Source organism: Gopherus flavomarginatus, chromosome 13, assembly GCF_025201925.1.
Source record: "Gopherus flavomarginatus isolate rGopFla2 chromosome 13, rGopFla2.mat.asm, whole genome shotgun sequence".
Taxonomy (NCBI): domain Eukaryota; kingdom Metazoa; phylum Chordata; order Testudines; family Testudinidae; genus Gopherus; species Gopherus flavomarginatus.
Genome location: NC_066629.1, coordinates 24,894,884 through 24,919,771, shown reverse-complemented (window position 1 = coordinate 24,919,771; position 24,888 = coordinate 24,894,884). Strand labels below are relative to the sequence as shown.

At 45.8% G+C, this 24,888-nt stretch overlaps 1 protein-coding gene across 10 annotated transcripts in view; it reads right to left on the bottom strand.

The window, feature by feature from the left end:
- The window catches only part of NCAM1 (neural cell adhesion molecule 1), a 238,965-nt gene that overhangs the window by 68,883 nt on the left and 145,194 nt on the right, over nucleotides 1-24,888 (bottom strand). For 5 of the 10 annotated variants that reach the window (XM_050921784.1, XM_050921788.1, XM_050921785.1 and 2 more), the window contains exons 2-9: nucleotides 16,848-16,922; nucleotides 14,863-15,081; nucleotides 13,073-13,216; nucleotides 11,869-12,006; nucleotides 11,279-11,396; nucleotides 10,481-10,659; nucleotides 9,386-9,528; nucleotides 1,870-1,899 (exon numbers count right to left, since the gene is read on the bottom strand). In XM_050921784.1, the coding sequence (XP_050777741.1) occupies nucleotides 1,870-1,899; nucleotides 9,386-9,528; nucleotides 10,481-10,659; nucleotides 11,279-11,396; nucleotides 11,869-12,006; nucleotides 13,073-13,216; nucleotides 14,863-15,081; nucleotides 16,848-16,922 (1,046 nt within the window). The remainder of the gene's footprint in view (nucleotides 1-1,869; nucleotides 1,900-9,385; nucleotides 9,529-10,480; nucleotides 10,660-11,278; nucleotides 11,397-11,868; nucleotides 12,007-13,072; nucleotides 13,217-14,862; nucleotides 15,082-16,847; nucleotides 16,923-24,888) is intronic. The other 5 variants (XM_050921786.1, XM_050921790.1, XM_050921787.1 and 2 more) reach the window with 1 other exon arrangement.

Below are 24,888 nucleotides of genomic sequence, written 5' to 3'. Positions count from 1 at the left end.
CCTTCTCTGTACTTTTCCCAGTTCACAGGGTATTAGACGCTATCAAAAGAGCAGGCCTAGTTTTCAATACTCCAGAGCTAAAGGGACATTTACTCCTATGTGGGTGAGGAGAGTCCGTTTTTAAGGTGTCTGAGTCCTCTCCAAACACAGCACACGGGTACCCCCCCCCAACTTGCTTCTCACACACATTGGCATCATTAGCAAAGTGGCAAGCACCACTAGGTGGAGGCACCCTGAAATATTGGACACAGTTGGAAAGTCAGAAGAAAAGAGATGAGGGAGCCATCCTAGGTCTGTGCTGTCATTATCTCAGTCGGAGGGCACTTAACTGGGAATTAGCAGTGCCTTGCACAGATCTCAGCAAGGCACCATTAATTTGGGACCTGATTATGTTGGAGTGGAATGTTTCCAATAAGTCTTGTTCACAACTCAAGCTGTAATAAGACTGTCTGTTTTGCCTGAAACCGAGCTTTTAACATCTGTCTGAGATGATAATACTCTTTTTGGTTCATATCTGCTGCTAACTTCTGACGCTCTTCCTTTCTCCAGTACATTCTGGGCTGCAACGGTGAGGGAGGATTTACAGGGCTATGCAGAATGAGAGTATGGCTGATTGGGGTTCAGAAGCACAAGTAGCTAACAGCTATTTCCCCTACAAAGCAGCTTACGCAAGGCGAGAGTTTAATAAATAAAGCATACTTCACAGAACCCCACTCAACTCTTTTAGCAGTCAGGGAGGGAAACGATTTCAGACTGAGTAAGCTTAGTAGCATTACTTTTGCAATTAAAAAGGCATGAGATACACAGGGCAATGTATTAAAGAACATACAATTATAACATGAATTAACTTAGACCTAAAGAAAGGAAACTATTAAAATTCCAAATCCTCCACTAGAAACCAGCATGAATATTCAGCATCTCCATTTTCCATGTTCATGGTTCTCCAACATGCGATTTCAGAACAGGACTAGGCAAGTTCTTGATGGGCTTGGGTAACAGGCGAACCTTGTCTAAGCCACATCGCTCTCTCTACTTCCCACTGGGTTAAGACACTCAATCAGGCTACCAAAATACTGCTGTTAAGAATACGAAATGCAGTCACCAAGCTCTAACCACCAATGATGAGCCACTGCTATCTGCTCGGGAATTAGGTTCCCAAGCACATTTGGAAGCAAGAAGTCTCTCTACAGATCATGAATACGTAAAAACAGAATATTTTAAATATGTAATTTCATGTGAAAAATATCAACCAAACTGTGTTATTTAAATGCATTTAACCCCCCTCCCATTTCCCCCCCCAAGAGATAAATAATAAGGTAAATTTAGTAATCGAGAGCATTTTGTGGAGAAACATAGCCTAGAGACATGTAATTGCATTGCTTTTGAGATGGAATGTGATGCAATTGTTCTTTAAGAGAAGATTGAGCCTAATGAGAGCAATGAGCAAATAGGTGAGCTGGGCTGGAGTGGAGGCAGTCAGGTTCTTAGAGGGAAGCTACTTTCCCAAGCCACATGGAAGGAAAGTCTCCTAATTCCAGCTCAGTGCCACCTCTAGGATGGCAATTTGGCTAAATCGGCTTTTGGCTATTTGCTTTCACATCCACTGAAAATTACAGTCTTGTGTTTTAAATGGCAAGTAGGATTTTCACGCATGATTTCTGCCAACTCCTGACACAGCTGGTTTGCTCATCCAAAGATGCGTCACTATAAGCCAAGCAATTTCTACCACTATCAGCTGATCTTTTTTCTTTTTTTAATATGGTTAAATTATTAATACTGGCTTGGTTATTGTACTAGTGGTGTGTTAATCTGTAATACTTTAAAAAAAAAAACCTAAAGAAATTGGCTATTGATCTGGTAATCTTATACCTCTTGCTTCTCGGGCCGAGTCCACGAAGCCTGGAAAAAACAGATATAAAACACAACAACACCACACACACACACACACAAAAAAAAAAAGCAATAGAAGTTTATCAAGTGTTGTGTTTAGGTAACATACTGTATGCATCACACTGCATTCTGTGCACATGCAGGCTTCAATTTAGATCACTTCTGGGAGGTGCGGAGGGAAGATGAGGTGGGAAATAGAACTGATATTTCCATCTCCCAATATAACTTCAATTTGGATTTGCATTCAGCATATTAATTTTTTAAAAACTGATTTTAAGATGAATTATTAATCAAAGGCTAATGATATTTGAAGACTTTGTGCTTCCGCTGTTGCACATTAAGCAACTGTATATTTTGCTCTGCTGCATCTCACCACTTCTATAAATATGTCCCAGCGGTGCTGTGGAAGCAACTTCAATGACCCAGGTCACTCAATGCACAGATATTTATAGAACTGGTTTCCTAAAGCTGATTTTGTTTTTTGCACAGATACGCTGGTTATTAATGCTTGTATTGTTAACACTGTCATGCATTTGTACCGTTTTTACATGCATGCTGTGTTCAGAATAAGAGTTCTCATATTACAGAGCTGAGGAAAAATGTGAACTCCAGAATCAAACAAAAGACAACAGCAATGAACTCTTAACTCCACTAGGTAATTCTCCAGCTAGCAGACGCTCTCAATCCTTACTGGGGATGGAACAAATGAATAGCAGGCACTCTCTCCAAACATACACTAGCCTTATCAACAAAGGTACATTTCTGAGCAAGACAGCAGCAGTCCAGGTCATAATCACTCCTGTTCGGAAAGACCAGGGGTTGTTGGGTTCACTTTTCCTCTATCAATCGGCTTTCCGTACACTTTGTCCTGCCGTCTGTTTCATTTGCAGCTTGTCCATTCAGGAGTCAAAAATCACCTGCTAATATCACAGCCATAAGGGCGTTACTTAGCATGCGATCCAAAGGCACGAGTATCGCTGATGGTTGGATGATAGCAGCGTACACAAAGAACAGGAGACGGACGTTCAGGAAATGAGGATGGGAAATGCACCGTTGTTTCCAAAGTGCTTCCAGTGAAGTAAATGTGACCAGCAAACAAAATGAGACTGAAGTACTAACATACAGTATTGACTCGCCTGATTTTACATTCTCCATTGGTAACCCACCAACTTCTGCACTAGTTGGGACTTCTGCATGTTACTTCCAAACCCCAAACATTTATATTTATCTGTATCCCAACCAAGCTCAGGTTCCACAGAAGCCTAACAAGCAAGTTACACTAACTCAGCATCATCCTTGTTGTATATGTCTGGACTCGCTGTGGCTGCTCCACAAAATGTTTATGTGATTTCCATAGGTAGATCCTTCACCCACCCCAGCACATTTATTTACTCTCAAATTCCCTTATAAGAGGTTGAAGAGCTCCCATTGCAATGCCAAGGAGTATTCCAACCTGACATCATCCTAAACCTTTGCCTGTGGTTTTATGCCAGCGCATCGCTTCACTGACATTCCAGGCTACTGCACTTTGTGTCAGCGCATGGATCTCATTGCAGTCACGTGTTAATCTCCCTCCAAACCTTTCATCTGGGGAAAAAGGTTTTAGATTAATCCAACTTGGGATGGGGAGGGCAATGCACCTGATACCTCTAGCATCTCCTTGCAGCAATTGGGTAAAAGCAATTGTCTAACTTTTCCCTTGACTAGTTTTCAGTCCCTGCGAAGTTTTCAAGTAGATGAACATAACATAAGAATGGCCATACTGGGTCAGACCAAAAGTCCATCTAGCCCAGTATCCCGTCTTCCAACAGTGGCCAATGCCAGGTGCCCCAGAGGGAATGAACCAAACAGGTAATCATCAAGTGATCCATCCCCTGTCACCCATTCCCTGCTTCTGGCAAACAGAGCCTGGGGACACCATCCCTGCCCATTCTGGCTAATTTACCTAGTTCTTTCTTGAACCGTGTTATAGCCTTGGCCTTCACAACATCCTCTGGCAAAGAGTTCCACAAGTTGACTGTAGGTTGTGTGAAGAAATACTTCCTTTTGTTTATTTAAAACCTGCTGCCTATTAATTTCATTTGGTGACACCTAGTTCTTGTGTATGAGAAGGAGTAAATAACCCTTCCTTATTGACTTTCTCCACACCAGTCTTGATTTTATAGACCTCAGTCATATCCCCCCTTGGTCCTCTCTTTTCCAAGCTGTAAAATCCTAGTCTTATTAATCTCTTCTCATGTGAAAGCCGTTCCATATCCCTAATAATTTTTGTTGCCTTTCTCTGAACCTTTTCCAATATATCTTTTCTGAGATGGGGCGACCACATCTGCACGCAGTATTCAAGATGTGGGCATACCATGGATTTATATAGAGGCAATATGATATTTTCTGTCTTATTATCTATCCTTTTCTTAATGATTTCCAACATTCTGTTTGCTTTTTTGACTGCCACTGTGCATTGAGTGGATGTTTTCAGAGAACTATCCACACTGACGCCAAGATCTCTTTCTTGAATGGTAAGAGCTAATTTAGACCCCATCATTTTATATGTAGAGTTGGGGTCATGTTTTCCAGTGTGTATTACTTTGCCTTCATCAACCTTGAATTTCATCTGCCATTTTGTTGCCCAGTCACCCAGTTTTGTGAGATCTTTTTGTAGCTCTTCGCAGTCTGCTTTGGACTTAACTATCTTGAGTAGGAGAAAAGCCAGCTCTCTCTCCAAGATAGTTGGCCTACTTCTATGCAGCAGCCTTTACCCTCTGCAATCTCAATCCTAGATAGTTTCATGCTGACCTCCCAATGCCCCTTAGACCAGGGAAAAGGGAAGCCCAGATCCACGCTGCACATGAGCAAAGAAGGTCATGAGCTTAGTAAATTCTTACGAAGTTTCTCTCTCTCATTGGATTTGAACAATTAAATGGGAGCAATTTAGAAAATAAGGGATTCCCTGGAGAATTTAATGGAATTAACCCACCTGACTATTATACACAAAATCATCCATATATAAATGTCAGTAAAAGTGAGGACACATTGCAAATCAAGACTGGGAAATCCCATGATGAAGGGGCATCGTATGCTTGAGAATCAGCACAACTAAGATCTTTGCCAGCATTATGCCTCCACCATGGATTAAAATTTAAGGGACAGATCCTCTGTTGGGGTATCTCGGCAAAGCTCCAATGAAGTAAATGCAGCAGTGCTGATTTATACCAGCTGAAGATCTGACCCAATTTTTCCCTATCTCCTATTTCTGTTTATTTACTTCTTGCATTTCACTTAGCCTGGACCATGAAAAGGAACTAGTCACCCTTCTCCACCGCTTCTCATGCTCTAACCCAATGCTGCAATGACTGGGTTGCAAATGCTGCAGAGAGAAGTGCTGGAATTCCACCACACAACAAATTCTGTTCTCACTGAAAGTCTTTCCAACTAATTTCATTAAAAAATTTCCAGCTATTAACCAAAATGGGTTGATTTTTTTAAAACCAAAAATAATTTGGGGTCTCAGCTACCCTGCAGCGCTGTTAATGCCAACAAATCCCTGAAACATGGGGAGACTGAGGTGTTGGGAAATTCTCAGAGTAGCACCAACACAGCTGTGCAATTCACCCTAGAAGAGCTATCAGTCATATTAGAACATGCACTCCTTTAGCTAGACCAATTGCTACCTACAGGATGTACATCTCAGACTGTTACATTCAGAAAGCATGAGTTTTGCACAAGCTTCTCCACTTCAGTAACCGTGGACCTTGTCCGAGAGCCTTGGTGAAAAGAAGGCTTAACAAGATGATGTTGACACATCCACTAAGCTCTCAGTGGCACAGCGGGAGGCAGAGAATCCAGGCCAGGTTCACTATGCTCTCAAATTATCATTCCAGATTTCAGCTATTTGATTAGGGAGAGACTCAGCCTGGGACTGTATTGGCAGGAATCATTACCCTTTATTCTGCATCTCCATTGAAATGCAAAAATGAGCCTCAGCACTTATCTAAAGCGTCAAAGGGCTTTCCCAATTCAGGAGTGAGGGGGGGCTGGTTAGGATAGGATTGAAGAGGACAGATTGTTTATTGCCCATTTCCGCGGTGTGTTTTCACACAACCATACTGGTGAAAAACAACGCGATGGCACTGCATGAGGCTGAGATCTTCCTCCTCCTCCACCTCCTCCTGGCTTTTTAGTTGATAACTTCAACACTCTCTCATCTGGGAACAATGGGCCAGGATTCATGCTTGGCAGAAGCAAACCCTTTCATCTTCCTAAACTGGCTTTGATTTGGCCCAAACCTCTCACTCACTCTCTTTGAAGTGCTATCTGTGACTGCAGAGGATACAGCTAAGTGCTGACCCTCCTTACAAATACAGCATTCCCACTGTGAGAGCTGGGCATGGTGGCACTCATAATCCCCTTCCAGAGGGAAAACTAGCACAGAGCTCTCATTGGCTGTACGATCACTGATTGAGCAGCGCAGAAGGCATCGACTCCCACGCTGACTAATGAGCACATGTGCACTTTCTCTTTGGCTAGCACCTCTCGTTTGCTGTTAGGCAGATGGTAACATGCAATGCAGCTTCTGATGAGAGGCTAGGGAGCAGTAATCCTTCAGTATATACCTGGCCAGCCTGCCACCAGCATCAGCAAGATTTTAACAGCAGATACTGTAGAAGACGACATTATTTTTACATACAGTGCAGCTGAGAATCTTGTATGGGAAACCTTTTATGCATTAACTTAAGGACTCAGCTAATGTTTCCTGGGCATGTATGTGAAAAAACAGCCTGGTTAGTGAGAGTCCATCTGGAAACCTAATAGGAAACAGGACTGTAATGTCTCTGCACTGAAATGGTGAAGCCTGAACATACTGACATATACCAGATCAAAACTAACGTTTCTGCACTCTAATCATTGTCTTACAAAATGGACAAAAGAGAGTGGGCTGAAATATAGCTAGCAGCATGCCCCGACTATACAGATATTTCCTCTTGTATTATTCAAAAAGAGATGATCCTGTTCTCCAACACAGCAGTGATAAATACTCACAGGAAGATAAATAAAAGGTATTCCAAATCAATAGGAGACCACTCATTACACCAACCATTCCCTTGGGCTACCTCTGATAGCTAAGTTCTTCTGTAACAGAGATAGGCAAGAATTTTAGGACAGGACTGCAGGGCAGTATAGACATGCCCTTAGTCTGTCATGGCCACAGAATTCACCTGGGTTAGTTGTTTCCCCATTAGTGCCCGGGGAAAACTAACAAAGCCAACTCTCTCTCTCTCATCTCAAACATATGCAACCATTCTGCAAAACAGCAGACTTGCCAGCAACAGGAATGTTATTCTAAAAGATCTCAGCACTGACAACTTCAGCGTTCACCGGCTGCCATTCCTGCTCCCATTGTCTGTACACTAGATGGTGAACTCCTTGAGACCAGGATGTAAGGTAAAATGTTCAAAAGTGCCAAAGTGACTTAGGTGTCTAAATCCCATTTCCAGAACCAACATAGGCATTTAGGGATGGATTTTCAAAAGTATGTAGGCGCCTAAGTCCCAGTTAAGCTCCTAAGTGCCCACAGGCCAGTGCCTGTCACTTTTAATCTGGGCACTTTGAAAATAGCACTCTTTGTCCCAAAGTCAAGGCTTATCTGTTTCTCTGAGCTTTGCCAGGAGCAGGTGAGGAGGTGTAGGGGGAGGGCAGAGAGAGAGATTTGGCCAGTCATTCCTGGCCATTTTGACCTGCTGAGTTTTTGCATGTCTGTATCATTAATCTGCACCTAACACATTGCATTTGAGCTTTTAATAAAAAAGAACCAATCACATAAATACCTGCCTGGAAAGTGCTTAACACACTGGAGATTTATACATAAAACAACGAACCCTGGAATGATGCACTCTGCCAATACATCAGACATATGGTAGTAGTTTGAATCTTTGCATTTTCCTCCTATCTACATAAGAAACTATCCGAATATGCACCATAGTTCCTTAATATAGATCACTGACTCAACAGCACCAAACAGGATATGTGAGTCTCAAAAATAGTTAGCAGTTTTGCAGCTGAGATCTCATTAGCTAAATTGAGCTAGACAGGCAGAGGAATATGGAAAGAGCAGGTTCCTCTGGGAGATTTCGATGCAATTTAGTCTTCTGTTTCAGTCTCTATTCACTACACAAACGTTCTTTCCCTCAGATGCAGGAAATCAAGACTCCAGATTCCATTGACCCTCGTCTCTCATACAGCTTTCCTGGATGGAAGCAAACCTGTGAATACCCTGGTCCAGTTGCCCCAATGCAATACGGGTCTGAGCCAAATCCCACTGAAGGCAATGGGATCTTTTCATTGACCTCATTGTGCTATAGATTAGCCCCTCTATTGAACCCAATGGAACTTACACCTTTCCGACAGGGCAGGAGGAAGCCTGGTTGTTTCTGATATCTCAGGCAATGGATTATGCACCATCAATATACTGTAAAGAGGAGACTGACGACACACCCCAAGGAGTCATTACTGCAGGAATAGGCTGTGTGGCTGGTCCTAAGACAGTGTCTACATTCAGTCTGCGTTTCTACCATGCACTCCCAATTCCCCTCACCTTCACACTGACTCAGACCTGCTAAAGGGTTCAGGCCACTAACCACTACAAGGGGCCTGTTGTTAGAGAATTAGCAATAAGCACTATCTAATTTACTATTTGCCTAAAGGTAGCTCAGTGTTGGAGCTGGTTCTTCCTTCTCGCTCAGCTGCCTTTTATGTGACTCTCATAACAATGGACAGAGTTCCCCAAATCTCCACCTGTTATGCCCCTAAGACAGCTAGTGGCAAATCAAGCCAGAATGATTATTTAGAAAGAAACTGCTAATTATTTTTGCCTTTAAAAACAAAATGAAATCAGTATGTGATTCACGATACAGGCGAACACAAAGGCAACCAAGTGTTTGTGCCCAGAGTACGTGCAGTGGGAATGTACAATACAGGGGGGCAAGAAAGAATTAACAGGCTCATTTTGGTCCATAGCATCTCTGAGAGATGCATTTTTCCTCCAGGATGGTTCTACCACCATGATGAGGTCACTGAGCACACTGGAATCGGGCACCCGTTTCCACCCACCACAGTGGAACCAAAGGGTGGACTGTTTCCTGGAAACTCCCGTGTAAAGGATCCCCAGTTTGGTGCTTTAATGCAATTCTCTTAAAGCCTCAGTAGCAGAAACAAAGGAGAGAGAAACATGCTGGGGCAGAGCTGCAACGAATATAGCTTCGCTGACTTCAATGGAGCTAGGCCAATTTACACCAGCTAGGGCTTTAATGATAAATACCAGGCTCACAGGTGCCTTGTGCAGCATGGCAGGCCCTTACAATAGACAGAGAGGAGGAATCACCAGGATTTCAGTGTGCATCTGCATGACATCATCATGTTTTCTGGCACAGCAGAGAGGCATGGCAGACACGAGCTGCTCTGAGCCACGTTACTGAGGCCCTGGCTTTGGGAGCCATTATACCTTCTCTTCATTGCTGATGTTCCGGGTGGACGTTCTCCAGGTGATGGAGGGGATTGGGTCCCCGGAAGCCTCGCAGGTCAGCGTGATCTGGTCCTCCAGTTCCATGGCAGTTTTGTTCTCCACATAAGTGATTTTGGGTTTTGCTGGAAAGGGAGCACAATGGGGTTTTTTTGGCCACTGCTATGAAGTGAAGCTGCCTGGAATTAGCGAAGTCTGAACTGAAACTATCCATTAGACAAAAAGGCTTTTGCATTTCTACTTTCAGAGAGATGCTTCAGCAGGCAGAGGGGCAGCATGGTGTGCCCTCCCCTCCCCTGGTCCAGCTATCCCTGGCTTCTAGTTTAGCAAAACTAAAAATGGGCCCAATTCAGACCCTGGAGCAAGTACATCGAAGCCAGTCATTACATCATGACCTCGGCTGTTTCAAGGAAGCCAGGAAGGAGACTAGAAAAGCTAAGATTAACTTTTGTTGTTTGACAACCACCTTTATGTGACCTGTTTTTTTTTTATTCAGATCTCTGCCAAAAAAAACAAACAAAAAAAAAAGGTCTGTGATAAATGGCAATAAACAGCTGGAAGAAACCGACAACTTCACAAGGGCTAACATTAATGTTTTCCATAATGCAGCTAAGGGTGAAATTCACCCCAGTGCAGAGCTTTCAAAAGTTCCACTCAAATTCTAAAGGCTTGACCTAATGCCCACAGATATCAAAGGAAAAGTCTCCCATTGACTTTGGATTCCACCCTAAAAGCTTGAAAAGCATTTGAGTGGTGCACAGCCTAGTGCTGACCCCCTGCAAGGAGCGGGAATTTCAGCCACAAGAGACAGGAAATGGAAGAGAGATGCTATTTTACAATGACCACCGGCACCTTTTGTCTGGTAGACAGCACAGTGCTGGCACACAGGCTGACACTGTAATTCAGCAAGCGCACACAGCATCTGAGCCAGACATGCCTGCTGGGGAGGCAGGGCATGCTGCTTCCAGTTTGTAGCAATGAGCAGCCAACGGCCAGCTGGGCTCTCTGACCGGTCTGTAGGGAGTCGGAGGTAGGGGCGGGAAGGAGCGATATCAAGCCTGTTATTGTCCTGTTTACCGAAGACTTTGAGGTGGATGATGGCATCCTGCTCTCCGGCCTTGTTCTCAGCGGTGCAGGTGTACTCCGCCTCGTCGCTCTTCTCTACCCTCTTGATGGTCAGCTCAGAGCCATCGTAGCTGAAGTCGTATTTCTCGTATTTCTCGTCATCGTCCCCCCGTTCTATCAAGTCCCCATCCCTGCAGGGCACAAAACAAGCAGGTTGGGTGGGAAGTTAACTCTGGCTGGTTTTTAGAACTCATTTGTATTTCTAAATCTAGCTCCTTTGTTTGGGAGGAAGGACAATTTCCCTATGGTCCCACCTCTCTCACACTTGTTTTCCTCCTTTGGCTGAGCCCTCACTACCCTTGCCTTGGGGTCCTGTGCCATGGAGTCCTTCCCCTGTATACATCCCTCATGCCAATCATGCTTGGGATCCTGGCCCTCCACCCAGAACTCAGTCTGCTGCCCCGCACCAGCATTCAGAGCCACTGTCAGCCCCAACCCGAACCTTGGTTTCTCAATGCCACGTTGACCCTGGGACTGTCATGTAAAGTGTGTGAAGACCTGGGGTGAAGGGTGCTGCAGCACATTGCTATTAGTGCTGCTGCTATTGTTACTGGAAAATGACCATTTGTAAAAGCATTACAATTCTCTGACTTTGTTATGAGAAACCGAGTCAATGATATTCTAGCTAAAATGGTGCCATTCCCCGTGACCGGCTCTGCTCAATCAGAGGTGCAGACGGAAGCAGCAGTCACACTGAGCGCCTCAGTTAAAACATCCACGCTCTTAAACCATGTAAATTGAGTTTCTTACTTCATCCAGCTCATGGCTGGCTCAGGAAAGCCATCAGCATCGCACACTAAGGTGACAGACTGGTTGAGATTGGCCGTGGCATTGATGGTGTTCTGCCTGGCACGGACGGAAGGAGGCACTGGAAGAAAAAGAAGCTGAGTTAGAGAGAGGGGGAAAGCACAGGTGGGTAGAAAAGAACCAGGTAAGGAAGTTTCTTGCCCTCTGCCATACACACATAAATCAGTCCAAGGGAGCACATCTCCTGCAGGTTTGAACCTATACATTTGATGCACAAGGTCTCTCTATCAAATGGTGGGAGGAAGAGGACCCACACTGCACGGAAGATGGTCTGTTGGACAAAACCATCCATGAATCAAATGAGGGCCATCTCTCACTTCGAGCTATGAGACATTCAAGCTGACTCCTGACATGATAATTTCCTGTAAACATCTTGTAAATGCCAAATCGATTTCATGTGTTTATTTGACATGACTCTGACAGTTCATGAGTGTGAACTGATGATCATGTCTTTCCTTCCAAGACAAGGGTGCACCAGCTTATAACCCAGGTAGCACAGGTCCCCTCCACTGCCAGGGCTCCAAGCTGCTCACCATTCACGATGACCTGAATATCCTTGAAATTGACCTCCCCACGAGCCAGGATTCTGCCCTCACAGCGGTACGTCCCTTCATCCGTTTTCTTGATTCCCCGGATTTGCAGGAAGTTGTTGGGCAAGACGATAAATCGGACTAGAAGAGACGAAAAAAAGTTTCAGTCAAGGATCATTTAGAGAGAGTGCTGCAATGAATGGGCACTTCCCTACTCCCTTTACAGCCTGGAGACAGAGCTTAATGTAATGTAACTTCCCTTTCCATCAGGGTAATGAAAGTCACCCCATAATCAGACCTGACACTGCCAGGAAAGAACATTCAGGAGAGAGTCCCTCACACAGCAAGCTAAGAGGCAGTGGGGACAAACCACTGTGTTATTTTACAACCAGCACTTTTATTTTACTTTAAGTTTAATCAATACCTGGCTTGGGCCAATGGACCATTTACTACTTGTCTCCCCGGGGAGCGGAGTCTGGTCTTAAATAAGGATAATACTTAGCTCTAATATAGCATTTTTCATCAATAAATCTCAAAGCACTTCACAATCTTTTAGTGCATGTAGCCTCACGCCACCGCTACAAGGTAGTGCAGGACTAGAGCCCCCTTTTCTAGATGGGGAGTGAGGCACAGGCAGGCTAAGTGACTCACCCAAGGTCTCACAGGGAGGCTGTGGCAAAGCAGGAAACTAAACCCAAGTCTCTCAAGTCCTTGATTAGTGCTCTAACCACTGGCTGATCTGTAACTGCACTTCCTTGAGGCCTAGACTGACAGGGGCTGGGAAACGCTGCAGAGGCAACACTGCTCTGGGGAGACAGTGCTCTGGAGTGACACCAGCCCACAAAATCCACAGATAGGCTCCGCTGTCTGCAGCTCCTTGGCGCAGCGTAGGGGAAATGCGAGGGCTCTGGCCAGGACAGCTTAACCACATGGCCTCTTTAAATCCAGACTGGATTTCTCTTTTAAAAACACACGCTCTATTTCAACTACAATATACTGTGTTTTAAAGCAATTCCTGAGTGAGGTTCTCTGGCCTGTGTTACGGAGATCAGGCTGGATGATTATAATGGTCCCAGGAGGCCAGACCTAACGAGTGTCATTTTACCCCCACTGCTCTGAGTTCCTGTGCCTACTTGTCCTTTTGCCACCCTGGCAGACCTACACAAGGCCTCTGGAAGGGCAAGGGCCAAGACCTCTCATTCCTTACCATCTTTTTTCAGGACAACGTCCCTGTCCTTATGCTTCCACATAATGGTGGGAGGCAGCGAGCTGAGCACATCGCACACAATCACAGCATCTTCCCCCTCCTGGAACTCCTGAGGGGTGGGAGCATTCCTGAACATCAGCTTCTCTGAAAACAAGGAGAGTGACAGGACAATGGAGCTGTTGCCCCAGAGCATTGTGGGCACCATCTGAATTGCAAGGCATGTTGCCAACTAAAAGCAATGATACACATGCCCGAACTCACTTGGGATGCTCACGCCATAGCAATGTGTGCAGCTTGGCATTAGCATCCCGCACTATGGTATGGGAACCCTGTGCTAGTTACACACCAAGAGGCGACTGGATTCACAAGAGTGTCCGTGTTTGGATGTTGTGTTATGGGAAAGCCAAACGCAAAACCTCCCAGTTGGTAGGGAAGGAACATGTATGATAGCTTTGCCAGCTGAGGTCCACTAGGGGCCTCATGAACGTAGGATCCTACTGCACGGTAAGTGGTCACTGTAGGGCCATGCTGAGCCCTGATCCTGCCTCATCTCAACCCTGCCTGTCCTGCACCAAGCACATCACTCCATGCTCATCTCCCAGACATTCATGTCACTCTGGGCTCTACCTTCGCTCCTCACTATCTTGCATCAAAGATTTTAGTGGGCTGCAGCTCAGCTGGAGTCTCCAGCAGAGGTGAAGGACCCTTTCTAAGTTCCAAGCACATTCTGCAAGCTGCAAAAACCGTGGGATTGTCCAACTCTGAGACTGGAGATACTGGCTGTTCTGTTTCTACCCAGGTCTCAGAGCATGGGGCCTGAGGGCAGAGGCTCCAGAAGTGGCTACCACAACCTTTGTTATGGCCAGGGACTGCTAGAGCAGGCTGTCTCCCCAGCTTTCTTGCTGTGCAGAGAGACCATGGGTAACAAGAGGTGAGCAAAGCAGCTAAGCTAGTAACAGACCTCACAGCCAATCAACCCTTTGCTTTATCTGTCGCACACCATTAAATAGGTCAATGCAGTTTAGCTGAGTGGCTTGAACAAAGGGCATGCTAGTAATGGTCTTCCTGTCCCTGAACCATTCAGCTTAGTCTGTGGATCCCTTTGCTTGGCTCCTGACAGCCGTACGGGCCAGGGACCATTCACACAGCCAGAAGTAATCCTCAGGCTGAACTCTCAGTCTCTCCGCTAACAGCATGTGGGTGACACCAGGAGGGTCTGGTTTGGATGGAGGAGCATGAATTAGATGGGGAAGGGCAGAAAATGAGGAACATGGCTCTGAGGCCAACCTGACAAATCACAGGGTTAACTGAGAGGAAATATGGAAGTTGCTCACTGCTAACTGGACAGCCTGAGACACAATGGCTTCTATTTCTCTCAGTAACTCTGATGACAGAAATGGTGGGGTGTCAGTCAGACAAATACCATGACTACCTCCTTCCCATCTCCCTTTGTGGGACAAACTCTCCTATTCCCATATCCTTCACAGACCAGCCCTTCCCTTAGCTTCTCATGGGTGAGCGTCTCCTCACAGGCAAGGTTGCCCACCACTTTCCAGCCTCCTGGTCATGTCCCTCCCCACCCTTCTTCACACTCAGTCAACACTCTCCCCTCACTGCTAAGGGAGGAATGGGCTCCACTTTGACAGCCTTTCCCTTCCCAGTCTGTTTGGGAGGTGGCTCCCCTTCCTGGCCATGACTCACTAATGAGAGGCACACCTCCCCGGCAAGTCCCTGGGCCTCCCCTCACAAGAGCCCGACCGCAAAGCAGGCTCCCAGAGCTGTGCTCTTACGGAAGATTTTCACGTTGACGGTGGCCTCAGAGTCGCCCTCCTCCTCACTGGTGACAACACACTTGTAGATGCCGGCGTCGTCGATGTTGGCGCTGTAAATGGTGAGGGTGGAGGAGAAGTCATCGTTCCGCACCACCGAGATGCGCTGCTGGTTGGGCGTCAGCTTCTCGCCGTTGGGGGAGAACCAGGAAATGTCTTTGGCTTTGGCTTCCCCAGTCACTAGAGATGAAACAAAGCACATTGGACCTGCTCCCTCTCAGCCAGCCAGGGCCCTGGGGCGATCGCCTGCAGGGTTGTGGGAAGGGCCCAGACCAGGCAAAGGATTTCTGATGTCCAGGCAGCGTGGGGCACGCTTACTGAGCTGGGTTTGTGAGAGTGCCTACCCACCTGACAGGAAACATTTAAGCCCCCTTGGATTTGTTGACAAGCCCCGATGTCAGAGAGCTAATCCCAGCAGTGGCTCATACATTATACGCCATGTTCTGGGTCCATTGGGGACAGCTCCCCACCCTCACAGAAAGACATCCATTAGCTGCTGCCCCATGCAGCCAAAAGGAGCAGCTGCCCATTTCAGGCTCGGAATGGCCTCATATACATCCCTGCGATCTTCCCCCCTCACCCCACTCAGCATGGAAACACAGCACTCCTCCCACTCCAATAAATATCCCTGTTCGCAGGCTGTGCTGGGGCATTGCATTGCAAACCAAGCTGGTTAAATTGCTTTACCAGCACATCAGGCAAGTTAAACCTGCCACTGCATCTGATGCAAATCAAAGTGGCTTGTAAGGACCCACCTCTTGGAGCTCACGTTTCAGGGTTTCCCCACGTGGCTTTGTTATTTGTTCAGAGGAATTTGTCACACAGGAAATTTAATCAATCCCATTTGCTGAGGCCAAGGTGGAGTCATCACAATAGCACTTACTCAGAGGACACTCTTGCCTTCAAAGCACTTTACATACATTAACAAATGACTCTGCGCTGAGCTAGCCTGGGCCTCACAGCCTCCTCCCTTGCCCTAAAGAGGAGATGCTTGGGGAAGTCAGACAAGCCACACTGGAACTTGGCTCCAAGCTATGTTTTAATGTTTGCTCAGTGTCATGCTCTGGTTTAGGGGTGACCTGGGATCATTTGTTGTCATACCAGTGTTGCACCCAGGTAACCAATTCATCCAGGCAAACCAGGCCAGTTGCATTACAGGGAAACCTGTAGTCAGTAGCATGCGTGTGTGCTGAAACGGGGCGTGCTGCAGCAACTGTGCGGTACCGCACAGGATGCATGCATTGCCTGGTGGACACTGAACACTGCTTCTTTCACCCAGCTGGTTGGAGCAAGTGGCAGGAAGGGTGGTATTAAAAATGCAGGATTCCCGTTGTATTAAAATCCTCGGGGGCTGAGGTAGAGATTTTCAAAGCTGCCCAAGGGGTCTGGAATCCAAGCTCCCATTCAAGCTGTTGGAAATTGGGTATCAGAATCCCCCAAATGATTTTGAAAAATCTCAGCCCTCAGACTAATACCTCTAAAACAAAAAAGACCAATGCTGAGGGCAGACGTGATGTAATAGATTTCTGAGGCAACCCTTCTGGTCTTCAGGGTTCTGGGATGGCTCTGGGATATTGTTACAAATACCTGCTAGGAGCTGCCTACTCTTCCCAGCCCTAAGAGAAGTGTGTCTTTACTCTCCCAGCCTAACCACCTCTGTCACCTTTGCTATTATACCTGTGATTTAGTTGGGGATTGATCCTGCTTTGAGCATGGGGTTGGACTAGATGACCTCCTGAAGTCCCTTCCAACCCTGACATTCTATGATTGCTTTTGATCTGCTTGAATTACAAAATAAAAAGACCAAGAAACCCAACAACATGGAGAATTGAGTGGCATGTCCCTGTAGATGTGAATATGCCTGGGGCTGAGTGGAATGGGTTCTCCAAAAGTGACTCAACAAACACAGATGGAAAAGCCTAACAGTAGCAGCAGCCAGCACTCACCTTGACATAAGAAGAATTTGGATTCTCCAACACTGATCTCCACCTGACTTGGAACAATATCCACTTGTAGAGACACTGGGAAAGACACAAAGCAGGAGTTAGGCAACTGGAGTCATCCAGCAGAAAAAGGTCCTGCCGCTTGGGTCTCAGATCAGCTCAGCAATGGAAGGGCCAGGGCTCTTAACCCACTTCCAGTGCTCCCGACCAGTACTGGATTATACACAAGCCTTCCATCCCTAAGGATCTCAAAGAGCCTGTAACAACATGAGCCACTTCCACCTCTTCTTGTGCTTACACAGAAAGGCATGGAAGGAGCTGTGTTACCTGGTGATCTGCTGTATGCCAAGTTATGATGTATGCACATCACGCTTGGAGGCGGACTGGAGAGGGCAGTAATAAGATCACACCATTTGGGCACTCTATTATTTATGGTTATTGAATCACTTGGAAGGCAGCGTGGAAGGAAGGGGCTGAATGAGAAGAAGATGGCAGCTTAGTGGGCTTGAAATGGGAGGCTGTTGAGTGCATAAAGTGCAAAGCAGAGAAAGGAACAGAGCTGGCGGTGGGAGAAGAGAATCCCAGTTTGAGTCTGGCAGCGAAGTAACATGCTCCAGGCTGTTCAGCTGCTCACCTATACACTGACTCTGTGCTTTCCCTACACACTCAAGGTTTGTGTGCTGCTTAGCTTCACAGCTGCTCTCACCCTGCCATGTGTTTGCCTCACATTTCCATATAGAATTATTGCCATAACACATACATATCCATGCTCGTGTCAATCAAAACAGTGACTGCACTGTCCAAGATATGGGTGTGAGATTCTCAGCATCACTACAGTACTTTTCTTTAAAGTTTGCTGGCATCATGTGTTGAGCATTGGCAGACAGCAATGACACATTGTTCCTGTGACTTGTGTCAAGGTCTTGCAGCTCAGCAGGACAGTCCCTATCTTAGGAGACTACTAATATTCACTCTTCCTTAACAGCAGTGGCTCCAGGCACCACCGCGCCAAGCACATGCCTGGGGCGGCAAGCCGCAGGGGGCACCCTGCCAGTCCCTGCAAGAGCGGCTCTCGGCTTTCGGCGGCTTGCCTGCAGGAGGTCCACTGGTCCTGCGGATTCGGCGGTAATTCAGCGGCGGGTACGATGAATCCATGGGATGGGGGACCTCCCACAGGCACGCCGCCAAAGGCAGCCTGCCTGCCGTGCTTGGGGCAGCAAACAAGCTAGAGCCACCTCTGTTCCTTAAAATAGGGCAAAGCTACTGGAAGGCGAGCAAGCACTGTGACCAGCTGTCATAAACAGATAGCTAAGGGTTAATGTCTCTTTCACCTGGAAAGGAGTAACCTGAAACACCTGACCAGAGGACCAATCAGGAAACAAGACTTTTTCAAATCTGGGTGGAGGGAAGTTTTGGGTGTGAGTTCTTTGTTCTTTGTCTTGTGTCTGACCCTCTCGGCTATGAGAGTGATTTTTCTATCTCCAGCTTTCTAATCTTCTGTTTCCAAGTTGTAAGTACAAAGATAGGAAGACCATAGGTTTGTTTTTTTGTATTTACATGTGTGTAGTTGCTGGAATGTGTTAAATTGTATTCTTTGTGGATAAGGCTGTTTATTCATATCTCTTAAGAATTGACCCTGTATTTGTCACCTTAATACAGAGAGACCATTTTTATGTATTTTTCTTTCTTCTTATAAAGCTTTCTTTTTTAGACCTGTTGGAGTTTTTCTTTAGTGGGAATTCCAGGGAATTAAGTCTGCAACTCACCAGGGAATTGGTGGGAGGAAGAAGTCAGGGGGAAAATCTCTTTGTGTTAGATTTACTAAGCCTGACTTTGCATACCCTCTGGGTGAAGAGGGAAGTACTTGTGTTTCCAGGACTGGAAACGGGGAGGGTGGAGTCCCTCTGTTTAGATTCACGGAGCTTGCTTCTGTGTATCTCTCCAGGAACCCAGGGAGGGAACACCTGGAAGGGAGAAGGGGGAGGAAATGGTTTACTCCCCTTTGTTGTAAGACTCAAGGAATTTGGGTCTTTGGGGTCCCCAGGGAAGGTTTTTGGGGGGACCAGAGTGCCCCAAAATAATCTAATTTTTTGGGTGGTGGCAGCTTTATCAGGTCCAAGCTGGTAACTAAGTTTGGAGGTTTTCATGCTAACCCCCATATTTTGGACGCTAAGGTCCAAATCTGGGAAAAATGTTATGACACCAGCAGAGCAGCATTCAGAGATAAGTCATTTAGGCCTCATAAGGCTATTTAGGCCTCTTCATTTTTGCATTGTCTTTGCTCTCTGCATTGCAGAAGCACAGTTAGTATCCCAGTGATCTAGGACTGGATTCACTGGCAGGCTCTGGCTGCTTTGCACTGCCCTGGCAGCTATAAAACCCATTTAAATGGCCTGTTACACCAGGTTAACAGCTGCTCTGTGTCACCAAAGCAGTGCAACACAGCCAGAGGAAAGCACCAGTGCGTCTAGCCCTTTGAGTCCCAAGAGAATTGTTTTAAAAATAATCTAGGCACGACAGTAAACAGGCTGGATCAGGAGTCCAGAGACAACACTGAGGACCCTTTGGCTGTGGGAGATGAAAATGGTCCTCAGGACTACAGAGCTCCAGCCCTTTAAAACCTCCTCTTGGAAAACTCCATTTCACTCACATGTCTTATCTGGAGGTTACTGTCGCTCCTTCCTGTTTTCAGTAAAGTACAGGCTGCACTTTAAGCTCCTGCATTCAGCCCATTTTATTTCTGTGTAATCTAATCTCTCTCAATCATATTACTTTAATATAATTCACTCCCAGAGAGAACTGCAGGTACAAAAGGCCAAACATAATAAACGGCTAAAGGTTTATTAGATCCAGTGCAGCCAGAACTAAACAGCCTAGTTCTACAGGCTGTATTTTCTTTCTATTAATCCTCCTGACATGGTGCAGTTTACACTGTGCATCGTGTATGGAGTAGTTTCTCCTCGGTGGGTCACTGCTCTGTGATGCAAGTACAAAAGTTATTAAAAGAGTTCTTACACTTTGAAACCCAACCACCAAAAAAACCCACAGCCTCATGTGTCTGCAGCACAGCTATGCCTGTTTACAGGGAGATTAGCATTCTGCTTCAGAACAGAACTGGACAGAGAGGGGACACCATCAAAACTCAGGGCATGTCAGCTTGCAGGAACGTCAAAGTGCGGGAAGATGCTACAATGATGCATTTATATGGGGCCTGAGTTTTAATGGTTCCTAGTGCAAATCGGCCCAACTCTGAGAGGGGAGCCAAGTTTTGATAAACTAAATAAAAGCCCATGATTAGAGCCTTTATAAGCTGTTTTCAATTCGATCAGTTTAATCCAACTTGGATGCCATTTTGTCTCCAGAGTTTGAATGATGGCTCCAAATTTAGAATTGGACTGTCTAGACCAAGGAGTCCTTGGTATGGCTCACGTGCTAACGACTTACTAAGAACAGTTCAGGAATCTCTGAGTGAGCCGTTTGCTGTGTATTTCTGTGTTTCACAAACAAGTTCACAGTCTTCGGTAATCACCAACATAAAACAATCCTAGGTAAATGTTCGGTCTATAGCTATTCTGGACTAGGCAAAGTCTCAAACAGAGACGCAAGCTAACATTGACGATGGCAAGAGCCTAAAGATTGGCTCCTAAATTGTATTTAGAAACCTAAAAAAGCAGCCAGGTTTTCAAAAGCACCCACCAGCTTTGACTGAAGGCACCTGGAGCTGCTGGGTGCTCGGCACTTTTGAAAAGCAAGTCACTAAAGTAAAGATTTAGGAGTTTAAATTTAGGTTCCTATGACAGAAAATCCAGATTTTTTTTAAAAGTAGTAATATTTAACAAAGCAAAGAGAAGCAACTAATGAGTAATGTCAACAAACCAAAACAAAAAGGGGAAATTATATATACTGAAATAATCCTGCTTTGGTCCAGTAAGGCAAAGGTTGAGATGCAAATCAAGCAACGAAGGAAAGTCCGGGCCACAGCCCATTCCCCCAGCCCAAACTTGCCCAGTCCTGCACCTCGCTATAATCTGAGCAAGGCTCCGAGTTTCTGCCCATTTTCTGGCTTCTGTCTGATGTGTGTTACACTAGCAACACTATCATACAAACATGAGACGATCCTAACTCACCCTTTCCTCTGCATCCTCAATCAAGCAGCGGTTGGCGCTGGACACCCCGGGAGACAAATGCCCTTTCTCCCAGTACCCTGCATCTCAGAGCACCGTTCCTTCATGGTGTAAATTATGAGGCATTAGAAATAACTGGACACTTGCGCTCTGCCAGCTGGAGCTTGATGCTGCCTCAGCTTCCTGGCCTAACAAGACCAGGTCAAATAAGAATTTCAGGAGGCCAGACCTAATATGTGTTATTTTTAAATCGCAGCCATTAGTTTGCAGAAAACAATCATCTTAATTGAGCTATTTCTCCATCCTGCGTTGCCAGAGCAATTCTCATCCTGTCGACTGCAAATGCTTTATCTGTCACCTTTACTCTTTTGGTGCCACAGTATTTGTGGCTCTCTCCTAGGGGCTTCTCACTTTACTATTAAACCATGAAGACATTAGTCTCAGCTGCCTGCTCTTTCTAAGTCTTTAAAACATTCCTCTCAAAGGAATCACCATATCTTACAAATCAATGGCATCGTTGCTTATCACAACCGAGGAAAAGGACATGTGCTGCTGAATTACTCAGTAAATGGACTACAGGCATTAAGCCCCAGAGCTCTTTGAATATACAGAACAGATGCAGTAGCTTTGCCATCATTCCAGTGTTCAAACAAATGACTAAAGAAGGGCAAGAATCCCAATACAAACCACAAATAATGACACTGGCGGTGGGTAGCCTTTTTCAAACATTGCAAACACTTAGCCTTCACTTTTCATCTGCAGAGGGTCTCGCTCACTCAGATGTAAATCCCACTGAAACCAACAGAGTTTATTATAAAAACATAGTACAAAGATTTTAACAAAAATCCTGAAACATAGCTCCTGCCAGATGGTAGTTTGGTGCTTTTATCCTAGATCCACCTTCCAGTCACACGGGTAACATGCAAAACCAAAGCCAACTGCTAGCCAGCTATCTGCACTGCCTGAAAGAGCCAGTGAGTCCTGGCAGGTGATCACTGCTGAGCTACAAAGACAGCAGCTCCCACTTACAGCAAAGTGACCTGCCCTCCCGCAGCACAGCTCCACACTGCGAGCATCTGCACTCTGCAAGCAACGAGACAATACATCAACATGGGGTGTCTCTTCTACACCACAGTACTTCAGAGGCGGATGTCATCAGAAAGCTCTGGCTCCATCCTCCTCCCATGGAAGTCAGTGGCTTCCATTTTTCAGTGCTCAACTTGAAACAGCCTTAAGGAGCCTGGCTTACTGAAGGTTCAGGCCTATTTCAGATATCTCTAGCTGGGCACTGTCACAAGATGGTCCCTTAAGGGGTGATGGGTCCTGACCCATCTGTGACACACTCCGCTCACCTCCTCAGATGAAGTCAATAAATAAAGTCATTTCGCAAGGAGATCATGCTAAAATCAGGCCTTCTGAGACGAAGGTGAAAACTGAAGCCTCTGTGGAGCTGGGAGGAGATGGAGGACAGCGCGCCAAGAAGCAGAGATGGAACCTGGCTACTGATGGACTGAGGAAGCTGAGGGACTACTGATGAACTGGAGGGGCCAGAGGTGGATGTCATCAGAAGGCTCTGGCACATTGGGTTTCCTATAACCATCTAAATGCCATCGCACTTGGTCATAAACACTGTTAGAGACATTCATAGAAACTAGCTATTCATTTGCCACAAAGTCCTTATAATTTAGGCTGCTAAATTTGCATTAGGTAACTTAGTAGGCATCTCTCATTCCTGTCCTCTAATTGTTTTGTCCACACTTGCTACAGTATTATTTCATTAGAGACTAAATTTCTCAATTCATAAATATGACTTTCATCTGAAGGTACATATCACACAAACTGTTGCGTCTCGCAATCTGAAGTGACACAGCAGTGCCAAGGCAGGACAGGACTTTCTTTTATACTTGAGCAGCTCCTGTTGCAAGGAGACGTATACAAAACTCATCCTCAAGACGTAGACATATCTTTTGTCAAACTGGGACAGCCTCTTTTGCTGGGGTAGGAGCCAGACCCTGGTTTTACAGCATATGTCTCTGAGTGAAGATACAGAGCTGTACAGAGCATGAAAGTGGTAACACTGGTGAGCAGACCCATTTTGCATTTTTTAAATATATGCCCAGACCTAAAGGAAGGGCCTATTTTGAAAAGATGGCTAATCCAGAGATTAGGGTGCTAGCCTGGGAGAGCGGAGTCTGATTCCCTGATCCACCACAGACCTGCAATGTGACCTTGGACAAGTCACGGAGTCTCTCTGTGCCTCAGTTCTCCCTCTGTACAATGGGGATAACAGTGCTACCTTATCTCACAAGGGTGTTGTGAGGATAAATACGTTGGAGAGCATAGCACAGATGCTGTGGTAATTGGGGCTGGATTTCTTAGAGGAGCTGAAGTCACAGTGAGAACGCCAGGCCAGGCCCACAGTGGGTTGATTTTATTTACAAATTTGAAAGAGGAAAATAAACCAGATCTATTTAATGGCGCCTGTCAATTGTCCAAGTTTTTTCTCTCCAGAACTGCTCCTCCTGAGCTCTGAGAAGGTCAATATATTCTATAACAATTCACTGAATGGATTCCGTCAGTCGTGCATATTGTACACACCCCAGATCCCAAGCTATCTAGTGTCACTATATTTCCTATTTATAGGAAAGGTCAAACCCCAAGGCCTTGTTAGATCCACTGAACAGCAGTTGATACTATCCTTGCCCCGGAAAATTATCAGCAGACACTGAAAGCAGGTCTTGTAAATCAGAGGGAAGATTACTGCTCCTTCCACTCTTCTTTGGGTAGAAAGGAAGAGCTGAGACTCTGTCTCTCCCCTGCCCCTCCAAACTTCCGAATCAAACTAACATCCATGGCCAGATTCTTACAGCTGAGGTCAGATATGCTGGTTGCACACTGGATGCTGAACTCTTTGGAAAAATTTGCCTTAAAGCATCACAGGGGGAGCTGTTGGGTCCATGTGTGTAAAGAAAATAAAACAAACTGCACTACTTGGAAACAACATGCTGACAACAAAGTAAACACAAACACCTAGATAAAAGCAAATACAATACAAGTCTGATGAATCAAATGGGCAAACAGTGGGGTAGCTGTATTTGGGGTGATGGGTCTTGCTTCAGCTAAAGAACAAAGCTGCAGCTCCAGTTTAGTGCCTGCCTCATTGCTGGAGAAGTGCCTTCAGGCGGTCTGAGTTTGCAAGGTGGGCCTCTTGTCTTGGCGCACACACCTGTCCACATGACAGAGCCATCTCACGATTAAGAACCAGTAACACACGCTGTTCAGGAAAGGCCAAAGGCTAGCAGATACAGGGATGCTGCTGGTCAGGGCTGAAGGCTACTGTCAGAGCTGTGGGATGCATGGGACCGGAAGAGAAGGGGGTTCTGTGGGCCATGAACAAGGCTCACTGATGGAGGACTGGGCTACCTTAAACACAGAGTGTTGTCAATTAGGAGAAGGGCATTAGCAGAGCTATGAGAGGGCCCTAGCCAACCCGAGTGCTCCTTTCTTTTCATGCGCAGTAAATTTCCAAATATTGAAGACAGCCAAATTGATTCATCTTCAGTCAGGAAGATTTTACAATGAATCCATCTGTGTTGTCAGGATTGAACATGAACCACTCAGCAGTCCGACTGATGTAGCGACGGCAACATCCGCTAGCGCAAAACCAGAACACAATTCCTTTTATGCTGCAATGCAATCATAGCCCATTTGCAAGCAAGAGCCAATGAAGATTTTAGATACTAGGCATGAACCACCACTGCGGAAGAAAGGAAAAAAAGAGAACTCTCAAATAAAATACTTCTCAAGTGAGGGTTTCCTCTATTAATCTTTCAGATAAACTCTATTCGTTTTTGTTTCTCCTGGGTTACAATGACCATTCCTAGGGACTTAAGTAAAGACTTCAGTACATCTGTGTTAAG